This window comes from Xenopus laevis, chromosome 4S, assembly GCF_017654675.1.
Source record: "Xenopus laevis strain J_2021 chromosome 4S, Xenopus_laevis_v10.1, whole genome shotgun sequence".
In the NCBI taxonomy this organism is placed as follows: domain Eukaryota; kingdom Metazoa; phylum Chordata; class Amphibia; order Anura; family Pipidae; genus Xenopus; species Xenopus laevis.
The window spans coordinates 1,751,796-1,767,284 of NC_054378.1; the positions used below are offsets into that span (position 1 = coordinate 1,751,796).

Here is a 15,489-nt window from a genome sequence, read left to right on the forward strand (position 1 = left end):
ACAAGGTGAAGAGAGTGAGAGACAAAGGGTGTGAGGGACACAGAGAGAAGGTGGAATACAAAGAGGGTAGTAAAGAAACGCGGGGAGAAAACAAAGGCACAAAAAAGAAAGCACTGGAGCCAACTAGAAGGAGTTATCGTTGGAGAAAGGGGCTCTCAAGACACAGACAATTGACTGCATTTCAGAAGGAGTAGAAACATTTCAGGTAATGAACTTATTAAATTATACCTTACAGCAGTGATCCCCAACCAGTAGCTCGTGAGTAACATGTTTCTCTCCAACCCCTTGGCTGTTGCTCCCAGTGGCCTCAAAGCAGGGGATTATTTTTGAATTCCAGGCAAGTTTTGGTTGTATTAAAACCAGATGTACTGCCAAACAGAGTCTCAGTGTAGGTTGACAATCCACATAGGGGCTACTAAATCACAGCCAATCACAGCCCTTATTTGGCATCCAAATAAGATTTTTTTCATGCTTGTGTTGCTTCCCAACTCCTTTTACTTCTGAATGTTGCTCACAGGTTCAAAAGGTTGGGGATCCCTGCCTTAGAGGATACAATTCCTGGTGTACATTCCAAAATAACTTGTGATCTAGAATTTTACTGAGACTGAGAAAATACAATTCTTTCTCTACACCCTTCAACAACCTTTTGAATGAATATGTTTCACAGGGATCAAGAATGTTCCTGGCAGGTTTGTTTGGCTGGAACGACACAGAAGGAACAGCAATGAAGTTGGTTCCTAAAAGTAGCTCTGAGCTGGTCACAGAGACATTGATGCTGGAGCTGGGATCTCATATCAAAAGATCAGAAAGGCAGCAGCGAGAACGGCTCATTGAGTACCGAAGAGTAAAGAGTGGGGTGGACTACACATGGCTTGCTTCCATCCCTCGCCAGGCCTATCAGATCAGCCCAGGGGACCAACTGGACCTAAGGGATATTTGCTCCAAAATAACTCCATCTCAGTGTGGTCAAGTCATTCTCAGGTACAATATCAATGTCACTGATCTCTGCCATTTTCCTTTTGTTAAACAATTACATTAAACTCTAATAATGGAACATAAAAGTCTTTGTGTAGCAACACTCAGGGGCACATTTACTTAGCTCGAGTGAAGGAATAGAATAAAAAAAACTTTGAATTTCAAATCATTTTTTTTGGCTACTTCGACTTCGAATTAAACGATTCAAACTTAAAATCGTTCGACTATTTGACCATTCGATAGTCGAAGTACTGTCTCTTTAAAAAAAAACTTCGACCCCCTACTTCGCAAAGTAAAACCTACCGAACCTAAATGTTAGCCTATGGGGAAGGTCCCCATAGGCTTTCTAACAAATTTTTTGTCGAAGGAAAATCGTTCGATCGATGGATTAAAATCATTCGAATTCGATTCGAAGGATTTAATCGTTCGATCAAACGATTTTTCCTTCGATTGTTCGATCCAACGAATTGCGGTAAATCCTTCGACTTCGATATTCGAAGGATTTAACTTCGACAGTCGAATATCGAGGGTTAATTTACCCTCGATATTCGACCCTAAGTAAATGTGCCCCTCAAAGTGGTTTCTCATGTTTAAATTAACTTTTAGGGGGGGCATATTTATCAAAGAGGTTTTTTTTTAACTCAAATGAACTTGAAAGACTTCGAAACTCAAATGGTATCTTATTTAGGAAAAAACTGGAACATCTAAAACTTGAACGAATGTTACTGACCCGAAAAATTTAATTTGGATCGAATTTGAAATGAACTGGATTGGTTTTTTTTTCTCCGAAAAACCCTCGAATGTCAGGAAGGTGATTAACATCTTCAAATGGGTCACTGGATCTCTGCCATTGACTTAGACATGAACTCGGCAAGTTTTAGGTGGCCAATAATTGAATTCAAGTTGTTCCCAGGGTCGAGGTATGATAAATCTCAAATTCGAATTTGGATTTTTCCCAACTCAAGTTTTGTCCAACATTCAACTTGAAAATTTGAATTCGAATTTACCATTTGAACCTTAATAAATATGCCCATTATTATGATATAGAGAGTGATATTCTGAGACCATTTTTTATTTGGGTTATTTAGCTTTAGGAGAAACAACAGGCTGCCAGAAAGCAGTTCCATCCTAAAGTGCTGGCTCTTTTCTGAAATCACATGACCAGGCAAAATGAGCTGAGATGCACCTACACACCAATATTACAACTAAATACACTTGCTGCTTCAGGAATGACATTTTATATTGTACAGTCAATTATTTTAGACAGAATCCCTTTAAGGCACATCTTGTTGTCGGTTAATGATTCCATAGCATTCTACTTTATTGTTTTTTAAATGTCTTTGTTTATCAAACAAACCATTGACTCATTACCCATCACCTCTTGCAGGTTCCGAAGGCTAATGCTGGAATTTGAACCAGAGGGAGCAGAGATCCCACGCCTTTTCCGTTCAGTCCTACAGGACTTTGTAGATCAGGAGGAGCAGCGTAAAATGCAGCAAGATGTGCGTTGGGATAAGCGGAGGAGAGCCAAGAGTCTGGCAACCTTTAGCTTTAAGCCCCCACGTCTACGGATCAACCCTTTTCAATTGGAGGAAACATATGGGTCAGACACAGAGACTGAGTTAGCTGCATCTGGGAGGGCAAGGAGTAAAAGTATGCCTGAGTTCTGCACTACAAGAGAAGTGTAATGAGCAAGCCTTCTAGGTAAAAAGGCGAATTTAGGTGAAGTCTACGGATGTTTCTCTACAATTGTATTTGCCTAATGCATTGTGCTTACTATTTGTTATACAATCCAGTCGATCCATGATATTCATTTGAAGGGCCCAAATATTTTACCGGCACATACTAAAAAAATCCCAGCGAAATACAAGGCTGATCATATGTCAGCTTTTAATGAGCGGCCTTAAGGTGCCCATACACTGAGAGATCCGCTCGTTTGGCAATGTCGCCAAACGAGCGGATCTCCCTCCGATATGCCCACCTTGAGGTTGGCAATATCGGGCTGATCCGATCGTTGGGCCCTATCCTAACGATGCCTAAACGGGCGGTCGGATCGCGGGACCACATCAACGAATAGATGCGGCCGCAATCCAATGGGATTTTTTGTCCCATCCGATCGAGATCTGGCCGACTTTCGGCCAGATCTTGATCGGTGAAGCCCGTCGGGGGGCCCCATACACGGGCCAATAAGCTCGGCCCGTGTATGGCCACCTATAGTTTGATGATGGTGGGGCCGGGCATTAAAATTTTTTTAGCTACTTCGACCATCGAATGGGCTACTTCGACTACGTTTTCGAATCGAACTAAAAATCGTTCGACTATTCGATAGTCCAAGTACTGTCTCTTTAAGAAAAAACTTTGACCCCCTAGTTCGCCACCTAAAACCTACCGAAGTCAATGTTAGCCTATGGGGAAGGTCCCCATAGGCTTTGCTATCATTTTTAGGTCGAAGAAAAATTGTTCGATCGATTAAAATCCTTCGAATCGAACAATTCGAAGGTTTTAATAGTTCGATCAACGAATTGCGGTAAATCCTTCGACTTCGATATTCGAAGTATTTCAATTCAGCAGTCGAATATCGAAGGTTAATTAACCCTCGATATTCGACCATAAGTCAATTTGCCCCTAATTCTCAGTGCACCATAAATAGCCAGATTTGCGAATTTTTTTCAAAATGCATCAGTTAATGGTGTTGCTCCGGCAGACATCCCTTTAAATTTAGAGACTCTATGCAGATGCATTATTCCATTATGGCAGGGATCAACAATTGGCAATATGGACTACAACTCCCAATGTATCGTGATTGTTGAGATGCAGATAGTTGATTAGCAGCAGGTAGGAGCCAATGGTAAATGATCCCCACCTTTCATTATGTAAATATGTGTAAATATGGCTTGGAAATTAAATTTTTATTTCATGCTGATGATGTGTAATATATCGATCAGTATATAGAGATCTGTATATACAGTAACTTAGTAAAAGGGGGCACTAATAATTCATTTTTTTTTGGTTGTTCATTGTTTGTATTTTTAATTCTAGAGGCTCATTTATTAACACTGGGCAAATTTGCCCGTGGGCATAGCAACCAATAAGGGATTGGCTTTTTCCAGCCAGTTGCAGGTAGAACAGTGAATGTAACAATCTGATTGGTTACTGCCCATGGGCACATTTGCCCAGTGTTGGTAAATAACCCTAAGTGTGAGGGTTTAGATGTGCATAAACAATTTTCTGTCCTGCGATTGCTATGATTTTTTTTCCACGTTACTGGTTTTGCTATGATACCTAATTTTGCGTGTTTGTATAATTATTTTCTATTCATTAACAATGATTTAAACATGATTTATTTATATTCAATACCTGTAAATAAATCTAAATAAAGTCATGTTTGTATAAAAATGTATTTCTTTAAATGAGTGCTACCGGCTGTAAATCCATGACATTCAAGATAACGACCAGTTACTTGCACTGCACATCCGTTAGGGCTCTTACTCACGAGCGGTTGAAGCTGCGCTCCCCTGCGTTCCGTTTTTCTGCGTTCAGCCGCAGGGGAGCGCAGGAATAGACGCATTACATTTTTCCAATGGGGCTGTACTCACAGTCGCGTGTAGGCGCCGAACGCAGGTTGAAACGTAACATGCTGCATTTTTCCTGCGTTCAGCGCCTACACGCGCCTGTGTGAGTACAGCCCCATTGGAAAAATGTAATGCGTCTATTCCTGCGCTCCCCTGCGGCTGAACGTAGAAAAACGGAACGCAGGGGAGCACAGCTACAACCGCTGGTGAGTAAGAGCCCTAACTACAGGGCCTTTTACTTAGATAAAGGCAATTAAGGCAATAAGAGCTTTAATATAACCCTTTATTTATAAAGCAACGACATATTCTATAGACCGTGTTTTTCATATCAGCCCCTACCCCAACTGAGCTTACAATCCAGTGTCCCGATTACATTTACACCAATGCAAGGCAATAATGATAAATCAATTCATTCAATTTTATTGGGGACCACATTTGTTAGACTGTTCTTAGAAAAAAAAACCCGTCTGGATGTTTACATTTTTTTTAATTAAAAAAAAAAAAAGTTTATACATTTTTTTTTGTGGTAATTACAGTCTGGAATCACATTGCCTGGACTGCTGGTCAGTGGTTTTGAAGACACTTACCTGTGCTTTGTGCAACTATCCGTAATATACTTGCCTGGGACCAGTGATATCATCCAAACTGTCCACAAATGAATTTTTGGATGTAACAGAGAAATTCATCTCCATGGCATTCATGTGTACAGTACTGTAACGGCAGGCACTCACAGATCCCACAAACAGGCTTGTAAAAGAACTGAGAACTTTATTTAGGCCACATAGGCCTTACGCGTTTCATGCCAATAGGCACTTAATGGGGTGGTTCACCTTTAAGGTAACTTTTCTTATGTTATAGAACGGCCAATTCTAAGCAACTTTTCATTATTGTTTTATAGTTATTTGCCTTTTTCTTCTGACCCTTTGCAGCTTTCAAATGGCGTCGCTGACCCCATCTAAAAAACAAATGTTCTGTAAGGCTACAAATGTATTGTTATTGTTACTTTTTATTACTGATCCTTCTATTCAGGCCTCTCCTATTCATATTCCAGTCTCTTATTCAAATCAACGCATGGTTGCTAGGGGAATTTGGACCCTAGAAACCAGATGGCTGAACCGGCAAACTGGAGAGCTGCTGAATAAAAAGCTAAATAAGTCAAAAATCACAAATAATAAAAAATGAAAACCAACTGCAAATTGTCTCAGAATATCCCTCTCTACATTAAACTAAAAGTTAACTCAAAGGTGAACAACCCCGTTAATAGGCAACAATTTCTGTTCTGAATTAGCGCTATTTGATACTTTCCAAATACTTTCTCCCTGCATGTAATGTGCATCTGGGAGCAAGTTTCACCGCATTCAATAAAATGGTGGTTGATAGCTCAAAGTAGTCAAACACACTGACACAGGTATCTTGTTTGATAAGTGTCTACTCATTAAACTATTTCCTGACTGTCAGGACAATATTCTGATTCTTCAGGATTTCCCAGTTTAATATTTGATAAATCTGAGAGAGAGCCTAATGCAGCAACTTTTTCCAACGACAGCTTTTCTCGATCTCTCACCAAATCAAAATTCCAAGAAACCTCAAAACGTATTGTGGAAGGATGTGAATCCATTCATTACAATTACAAATTTATGAAATAACAGAACTGAGTCAGTCCTAGAAAATCCTTGAGTTATGCCTTCAGCTATACTTAAATGTGAGAAACAAAGCTAAAAAACAAGACAGAAGTCAATAAGCTGAAATGTAGATTATTATTCATAATATTGCATTATATACAGTCTGTACATTGGGTTAGGGGCACAATCTGCGTCCTGAAGGATGAGTGGTACAATTGTATTTTGTGTTAACCAATGGAATGTGTTTTAAAAAGAACCCCAAACCCTAATTCTCCTAAATCTAACTGGCCTTATCTGTGTTCTGAGGACTTTTCCAAGAATAATTTAAAAACAGAATATTACATTGTTTACAAGAGATTAAAACAAGTGTGCATGGCCTGTACATATTATCAGCTCTCACTGAGGGCAGAGACTCTTCATCTCTTCTTTGGGCGACTAATCTCCCCGAATTGCAGTCCGGCTGGCTAGAATCTAAATCGCAGCAGGGATGGCACTTGGATTGCTTCGTTTTCCAAAGGGAGACTTCGGAAAACGAAGCTCTCCAAGTGCCATCCCACCGGCGATTTAGATTCTAGATGGCGGGAAGCCAATTTGGGGAGATTAGTCGTCTGAAGAAAAGGCGATTTGTTGCCAGGCGACTAAATCTGTGCCCTTATACAGTCTTGCACAAAGCCACTTATCTCCCTCCCCACCAGAAGCAATTCCAATTGCCTTATTCAGTGGAGGAAGCCCAATAAGACACTTATTAAAGGGAAATCTACACATACATGCACACAGTTGTTAATGCAAGGCCTTTACACACAGTGTGTGTGTGTGTGTGTGTGCGTGTGTTTTTTTTTTGATACCTAAAACTGTACACACACTCTTGAAATAAACAAAGTGTGCATGAGAACACACACAATTAATTTACAGTACACAAGTCTGACTGTGTGTATAACTGCAAACTGTCTAAAATATATATATAGCTCTATAATTTATTAATTTCATCACACACACACACACACACACATATATGCATGGCCTTGCTCAATCACACTTATGATACTCATTCTCATGCTATACTACAGTATATACACAATGTATCCTTAAGTGTGTTAACCTCTGTCCTCCCACACTTATCCACAGACTGATCAGAAAGTAACCCTCTCAGTGGCAGGGTGGGTCATGGGTAGGTTGGATACTGTGTGCTGTGTTTGGGGGAAGAAACTACTTTACAATTTTGTAGTGTAGTGTTAGGCAAGGAAGACTACAAAAATTATGAAGAAGACAATTAGTATGAGGAAAATCTTGATCATAAGCCAGCGGTTCGACGTGACAGACTGGAAATACTTTAGGATCTCTTGGTGGGCCCCCTCCACGTTTAACTGAGTGTCTTCTACATTTCCATCAATCCTGGGCAGAAGATAGGATTGAGCATTAAGTAAACAAAGGTTAGCATACAAGATACTAGGTGCAAGAAAATCAATGAGTATGGAGTAAGCTTCTGGCAACAACAACTCACCTTTGTATAGTCTCTTCCTGCTCCTTTACCATGTGAGCCAGCTGCTGAAATATGGATCCCAGTTCCACGATTGTAGATTCGATGTTCTGCATGGTGTCTGCTCGGCTTTGGATGTACGAGTCCTAAGGGACAGAGACATCCAGGTGAGGCTTAATTGACGTCCACTGAATGTTTACAGTGAATACTTTAAGGATTTAACATTTTAGCACATCCGGTCTGCTAGTAAAAGCAAATTCAGTAAAAAAAAAATAGTCTAACAGAAGTAATTTCTCAAAATGATTTTGTTTGCTGTGAGCATAGTAGAAGAAAATGTTTTTAACTGAATAAGTCCAAAATGAATGGCAACTGCTGCCACAACTAAATGAAGTACATTGTGTAGTCAGTAGTTTTGAAATAGCATGAGCTACTGGAAATGATTCATATCATCCTTCAGGCCTAACAAAGCTACTTGTGAATCTTGCATTATTTTTCAGTGTCAATCTTTCCAGTTCTTCTAAAATGCAGTAAACTTTGGACATAGCTGAATGGAATGAACAATGTTCATACTCAACTATCCATACTGGGCAAGAATTAGTAGTTTGCTGGTAAAACCCTCTTTATTCCAGATGGACATTGTTATTTCACTACTCATCCGAGCAGCTTCTTTAGTTTAACTGACTGGTATGGGAAGTCCTCGGCATATAAACTCTTCCACTAATCCAATCACAATGGCACGTTGTAACTCTTCAAAGAGGTGACATTTGAAACTGAAGAAGCTGCTCGGATGAGTAGTGAAACGTCTTTAATGATTACAAGTCCAGTTGTTTTAGAATTACTTATACTAGATATGTCTGGTGGTAAGGGATTCTTTCCTATTACAGGATACTGTTGAAATATATTATCTTACCCGTATATACTCGAGTATAAGCCGTCCCGAGTATAAGCCGAGGTACCTAATTTTACCTCCAAAAACTGGGAAAGCTTACTGACTCGAGTATAAGCCTAGGGTGAGAAATGCAGCAGCTTCTGGTAAGTTTCAATCAAAAAATTGAGGGTTTCTGCTCCCATTGGAGGTGCCGGCGACCATTCTTGGACGCTGGCGAATATTCTTGGAGACTATTCTTAGACGCCGGCGACTATTCTTAGACGCCGGCGACAGTTTTTGAGTATAAGCCGAGGTAGAGTTTTTCAGCATATTTTGGGGGCTGTTACAAGGATAAGTTGCCCCTCACCTGTTCATCAATAAGCTGCAGCTGCTGACTGACTCGTGAATCCATTTCTATAGTCACTTCCCCCTGTCTACGAGAGTCATCCTGAAGAAGAACTGAAGGACCTATAGTGACAAGGCAACGAGTGAGAAACATAATCATTTTGCATCAGTGACAAATGCAGGAATCTCTCAGAGAGAAAGTGGCACATAAAAACGACAGTAGCAATTTCACAGTGAGAAAAAAGCATAATCTGAAAAATGGAGCAGGAAAAAAAAAAAAGTAAAAAATATAAAAACTAAAAGACCTAATTCACCATGCAGACTTGTGATTCAGCCCAATCAAGTTTGGCCGGATGTGTAAAAATCAACCAATTTTCTCTCTTAAAAACTATATCTGAATAACGTGATGTGTGTGAATAATTTGAAATCGGTCACATTTCTTTTGCAAGGAATCACCAATCCCTTGCAAAATAAAACAAAAACATCTTAAGGGCTGATTGGACAACTGACTTGATACAGGGCAGTGACAACAAACAGAAATGCATGTATTTCAATAAGGCACATGCTTATACAAGATCACACACACACACACACATTACCTAGGCTATTATGGTGAAGTGGGAGTGCCGCCTGGCCTTGAGAGAAGCAATCCCTTCGACTCCTCTGTTGCTTTAGGTTCTGTGGAAAAGATGCAATTGTTAACTACGCGATTTGGAGATTTTATTTCACCCTCAAAAACATAATAATTCTTCCCCAAAGTCCTTTACCTCTGTCCTAACTTCCAAAACCGACTTGAAATCATTGGACATAGATGCAAGCTTTGACTGCAAGGCAGAAGAATAACTTCATTAATTAATTATTACAAAAGAGGTGACCAGAAATTGTTCATATGGCTTTACAGTAGCCAACAAGTCTCAAAAGAGCTCCCAACTCCCATTTAACACTCACCTGCAGGGAGACCACAACTGTATTCGAATGAGTCTGAAGATGTCTTCCACTTTGACTGCCCCGAGCACGGACAAAAGACTGAAGCTGAGCAATCTGCTGGTTCAGACTTCCTATATCCTGCGTGGGTTGAAAGAAAAGTCAGTTAATATGCGGAGCTCTAGTCACCTGCGGAAAGGAATCTATGCTGTACACCTGGATACCAACTTGTTTAATTATGTAGGTCAATTCTTCAATCTCTGCAGCTTTGTCATCAAATAGAGATTTTCTCTTTGCCACTGAGAAATAATAAATTGTCATAGTTAATTATCTTAATGAAAGATGCTGTAATAATTCTGTACGACAGAAAATTCAAATCTCTCCTTTCTACATAACTGGATGGAAATGCACTGCCCTATAAATATATATGTAATTGTGTATGCATGGCACATAGAACCTATTTAATGCCCCATTATAGTCTTTAGGGCTCTACTACACATGGTTTATTCCCCACTGGTGTAATTCAGCTGGCGGAGAAGCAGCAGAATCAGCTACTGTCACCTCCCTACTTACTTAAATGGAAAACATGCGTCACTATCAGCGCTGGCATGCATTTTCCAATCAATTGAATAGGAGGTAGTAGTGATAGTTATGGCTACTTCTTTGTCAGTTTTGCCAGAGGAGCAAGCCCCTTGTACTATGAGTCTTACTGTTATTCTAGGTGCATGTGTATAGGTGAGCTGATCTTCTTCATTGTACAGTTGTCACCATATTAGCATGACCAGCATGCTTTACAAGGTCAGTTATTAGCATTCAGAATTGGTAAGAAGATTCATTAATTTTTAAAACCTAAATGTAAAACATATTTGTTTTATCCTATTTAAAATCTTAAGGTTAACTGATCCTTTAAATATGGTAAGTATGTATTTAAATATACACCACTGAACTGAAATTCTTCTAGAGTAGGCATCTCCTAAGGGTCAGGGCAAACAGGCTGATTCGGGGAGATTAGTCGCCCGGCAACAAATCTCCTCTTCTTCAGGGCAACTAATCTCCGAACTGCCTTGCTGAAATGTAAATCACTGGATGGCACTCTGAGCGATTCATTTTACGTGCAATCTTATAACCAATCACACAAACCAGTATTTTACCATAAAACCCTGTTTCTTTCTTTCCTCACATCACAAACAGGGTTGATTGCAGAAATGTTAAATACTTACATATTGTTAGTTTCTCCAGTTTGCTAAATGTGTTGCTGAGATCCTTTCCAATGCGTCTGCAAGGGAAAGAGATTCATTATAAAGGAATGTTTAAAATGGTGAGAATAAAGAAAGGAGCACAAGACACAAGGGCTGCGGTACAGGGGTAAGAGGCAGACCAACATCCAGTGCACTTCTGTAGTCTTCTTCATTGGAGCCATGCATCTGACAATATAGTCTTATGCACTGTGTACAAGTTTAACGGTGACGTTTGGTGGGATGCGAGTCAATGTAAGGACAAATTAGAGTAAAAACACCAGGTAGTGCAGAGGAACTTAACACAAATAAAAAAGCGGATCACTACCGTCAAGTAAGTAGCCATTTTGGCCAAATTGGGGAAGGTTTCCGGAATAAGCATTTGTGCCCCATTTGGAGAAGTGAAAGGTTTCTTTAAAGGGGAATTTGCACAATAGAGTATTCTGCCTAACACAGGGTGCTATCTGAGGAACTTGAACTCGAGTCCTGCAGCAGGTCGGGTACCTGCGGGTTACCCGCAAAAACCTGCGGTAGTCTGTGTGTTGCAGCTAGAAGTTTCGGGAGTGGGTATAGACACGGGTCGGCAATTCTCCGGGTTTGCAGGTCGCAGGTCTCATCAATAACCATTTTTACTCCTTTTTTTCCGCCATAACGCCTACTAATGATGTCACTTCCAGTTTACGACAGCACTTTCTGTTTCTTTATGGTCAGCGGGTCGCAGATTGGGTTGCAGATAAAGTACTTGCAGGTCGGGTAGCGGGTCCAAGCGTGTAAGTATGCAGGTTGTGGGTCTGGGTCGGGTTAACAAACTGGTTCCGTGCAGGACTCTAACTTGAACGTACTACAACATATTTTGTTTCTGGCTTCTCTATTGCCGTAGGCGATGATCCCCTTTTTCATTTGTGTGATTTTGTGTGATTTTGTGTACAGCTGAGAGGTTGGGAAAAGGATCGGCAGGAGAAAACAAACCCATATCTCACCAGATTAAGTTTGAGGACTGGATGGAACATAAAGGTCTACTTACTTGGCCATTAGGGTGAATTCGCTTCTTTGTTTGACAGCATTAAAAGATGGAGACGACAACTGTACACCATTCTATAAGAAAAGCAAACATGTTTATTATTGCGAAATTAGTTTACCAACAACATCTGCCTCCTTCCCTAATCGATTGCTAACCTGGCGTCCCTGTAAAGATTTGCAAGTAGAAATGAACTCAGCAGTGCGGTCCCGACAGGACATGATGTCGGCTGGGGGAGGAGCAACAGGGGAATCTGAAGCAGGAACCAGGACCTGAGTCTGGGAGGGTCCTATGTATATTCCGTTGTCTGTGTTACGGGACCCGAGACGTTTACGAGTGTTCATGGGGCCAGGACCAGCTGCCGAAAATATAATCCAAAGAACAGATAGTAAGGAAAAAGCATTTCAGACAAATCCCCACATTGATTTAAAATAAGCGGACCATCCTCTACTTGCTCCTTAAAGGAGAACTAAACCCTAAAAATGAACGTGGCTAGAAATGTCCTATTTTCTATAGTGAACTTATTGCACGAGGCTAAAGTTTGAGCTTGTCAATAGCAGCAATGATCCAGGACTTCAAACTTGTCACAGGGGGTCACCATCTTGGAAAGTGTCTGTGACACTCACATGCTCAGTGGGCTCTGATTGGCTGTTGAGAAGCTAAGCTTAGGGCTCGTCACTAATTATCCAGCAGAAAATGACCTTCCCTGGCTGTAATATAAGCTGATGCTACAGGTTTGCTGATTATTCAATTCTGATGCTAATTGCACTGGTTTCTGTGCTGCCATGTAGTAATTATGTGTATTAATTACTAATCAGCCTTATATTGTGACATTTCTATTCTATGTGTACTGTATATTGTGAGTGGCTCCCTAAGCTCAGTAAGTGACAGCAGCACAGAGCATGTGAATCAGTGAATCAGCAGAAAAGAAGATGGGGAGCTACTGGGGCATCTTTGGAGACACAGATCTTTACTGCTAAAGGGCTGTGGTTGCCTTGGGCTGGCTGGTACAGAAGCACAAAACATCATGTACAACATTTCTACCTACTTCTTTAGTTAAGCTTTAGTTCTCCTTTAAATTCCTTTGTTTCCAAGGCCCCACTCCTTGTCAAGCTATTGCCCCAGGAGAGAAAAGTGCAGCCAACATGGATTACACAAACATTAAAGAAAAGGGGAAAGTGACAGGTGTACCCCAGTTCTAGTTGGGTTCACTGAGCACAAAAGTCCACAAAATGCCCCGTTTCTTATTGGATTGAAGAAATCATGGGGGTAAAACACGACACACGTATTGGACTGAATTGAAATGCATATTTGTATTAATCCCCAAGTTATGCTTAGTATGTGTGATGTGATCTGCCCGTGTATTGTGTATAACAGACATCAAGTGAAAGCCAGCGGACTGGACATTTCTCATATACACAACACACACAACACACACAACACACAACACCTTGGGCCTCCGTCAGAGAGAAAACTTCTCCAGGGGCAACAGCGATGTTTCATGCACCCGGGCAAGTAAGGAAATATCTATGTCCCACTTATATTTTACATGGGGCCCAATAAGTTGGTCACTGGGGGGGGGGGGGTAATTATTTATTTGCACCAAGTCCCACATTTCTGATGGTGACCCCGATAGTTATCAAGATTCCAGAGCCCAGTAATAAATCATTTGGAACAAACGTGGTAAATAGAGACTACAGCCCTGAAAACTGCATTTATTATAGTTATGTTTCCTACTAAGATTAGACAACAGTCTATCATGTTGTGAGACTTCTAGTTTCTTACAATATTGCTATTGACAATACCAGCGGTAAGACAGACAGGCAGTTATAGCCATGGCCAGACAGAGAGGTGGGTAGTTAGGGCCAAAACCAGCCATATAGGTGGGTAGTTAGGGTCATGGCCAGACAGAGAGGTGGGTAGTTAGGGCCAAAACCAGCCATATAGGTGGGTAGTTAGGGCCATGGCCATTCAGGAGAGGTTTGTTAGGGCCATGGCCAGCCAAAGAGGAGGGTAAATAGGGCCATGGCCAGCCATTGAGGTGGGTAGTTAAGGTCATAACCAGTCATAGAGGTGGTTAGTTAGGGCCATGGCCAGCCAGAGAGGTGGGTAGTTAAGGCCATGACCAGCCATAGAGGTTGGTAGTTAAGGCCATGACCAGCCATAGAGGTTGGTAGTTAAGGCCATGACCAGCCATAGAGGTTGGTAGTTAAGGCCATGACCAGCCATAGAGGTGAGTAGTTAGGGCCATAGCCAGCCATAGAGATGGGTAGTTAAGGCCATGACCAGCCAAAGAGGTGGGTAGTTAGGGCCAGGGTCAGCCATAGAGGTTGGTAGTTAGGGCCATGGACAGTCAGAGAGGTGGGTAGTTAGGGCCATGACCAGCCATAGATTGGGGTATGTAAGGCCATAACCAGAGAGGTGGGTAGTTAAGGCCATAAGCAGCTAGAGAGGTGGGTAGTTGAGTTTATGGACAGCCATAGAGACAGCTGTAGACAGTTCCAGTCAGGGAGGGAGGTTTATACAAATACTTTACATCCAGACACAATTAAGATAATCTTGAAATCCCTCCTCCGCTAGTCAGTGATGATCATGTTCTGCTTCATTAGACCCTGAGAGCCATGACGTCACGGAGGAAGCAGAACCTCCCACAGAATTATGGGGCCAACAAATAACGAGCCCCAGTAGCCCCGTGACAATGAGACAAAACTAGACCTCGCGCCCCCACATTAGAGAACCAGAAACAAACACACCTCCCCCCCTCACAATAAGTCTCACCGGTCGCCGCTTCCTTCTCTCACTCTTTCGGCTTCTGCCGGGGAAATTGCTGACGTCAGCGCCACGTCCCCACACGTCACCGGCTCCTGTGCGTCGCGAGTCGCTCTCTGTGTGCGTCAGCGTAGAGCTCGGCTTCTAACCCGGAAGTGTGCGTAGTTCATTGAGTGGTGGAAACTGTCTGATAACGTGTGAGGAACGGCGCGTCCCTTGTTATTGCCCTCGTGATCACGTGATCTACTTGTATCCGCGTCACTTCTGTGGAGTTTCATCTTCTCACGTTCATATCTTCTAGCAGCTCTGTCCTTGTTCCAAGGGGAAGTCCAACTTTTTTTAAAAAAACTTAAAGGGACACTGTCCTGGGAAAAATGTTTATTTTATTTCAAAACATGTCAGTTAATAGAGCTACTCCCATGTCAGAATTCAATTTTGAAATCTGACATGGGGCTAGACATATTGTCAGTTTCCCAGCTGCCCCCGGTCATGTGACTTGTGCTCTGATAAACTTCAGTCACTCTTTACCAGAGTTATCAGGTTGGAGGTTTTCCAGACAAATTGGGCTACTAATTTAAAGGCCAGTCAGGTTTTGAAAGTACAAACTAGTCAAGGTACAGATTTTGGCTACTTTTGTGGCCTTTAGTTGGTTTGTACTTTGGAAACCAGCCATTGTTTTTTCCT

The 15,489-nt window shown here is 41.5% G+C and overlaps 2 protein-coding genes across 4 annotated transcripts; one reads left to right on the forward strand and one right to left on the reverse strand.

Moving 5' to 3' along the window:
* LOC108714913 (protein RD3) lies at positions 1-2,952 on the forward strand. Its single transcript, XM_041560761.1, has 3 exons — positions 1-205; positions 668-981; positions 2,363-2,952. The coding sequence occupies exons 2-3, from the start codon at positions 677-679 to the stop codon at positions 2,661-2,663; spliced, it is 606 nt and encodes a 201-aa protein (XP_041416695.1). The 5' UTR covers positions 1-205; positions 668-676; the 3' UTR covers positions 2,664-2,952.
* Positions 2,953-6,287: 3,335 nt separating this feature from the next.
* On the reverse strand, positions 6,288-15,019 carry stx5.S (syntaxin 5 S homeolog). 3 transcript variants are annotated; one of them, XM_041560763.1, is made up of 11 exons: positions 14,794-15,019; positions 12,195-12,401; positions 12,043-12,113; positions 11,004-11,059; positions 10,012-10,082; positions 9,808-9,924; positions 9,627-9,683; positions 9,459-9,537; positions 8,882-8,982; positions 7,671-7,792; positions 6,288-7,561 (listed from the first exon to the last, which is right to left on the reverse strand). In XM_041560763.1, exons 2-11 carry the CDS (start codon positions 12,378-12,380, stop codon positions 7,402-7,404), a joined length of 1,020 nt encoding a protein of 339 aa, XP_041416697.1. In that variant the 5' UTR covers positions 12,381-12,401; positions 14,794-15,019; the 3' UTR covers positions 6,288-7,401. The 3 variants fall into 3 exon arrangements, with proteins under 3 accessions (XP_041416697.1, XP_018115521.1, XP_018115520.1); XM_018260032.2 differs by having other exon boundaries at positions 12,195-12,400; positions 14,817-15,016; XM_018260031.2 differs by having other exon boundaries at positions 12,195-12,394; positions 14,815-15,012.
* Positions 15,020-15,489: the final 470 nt, after the last annotated feature.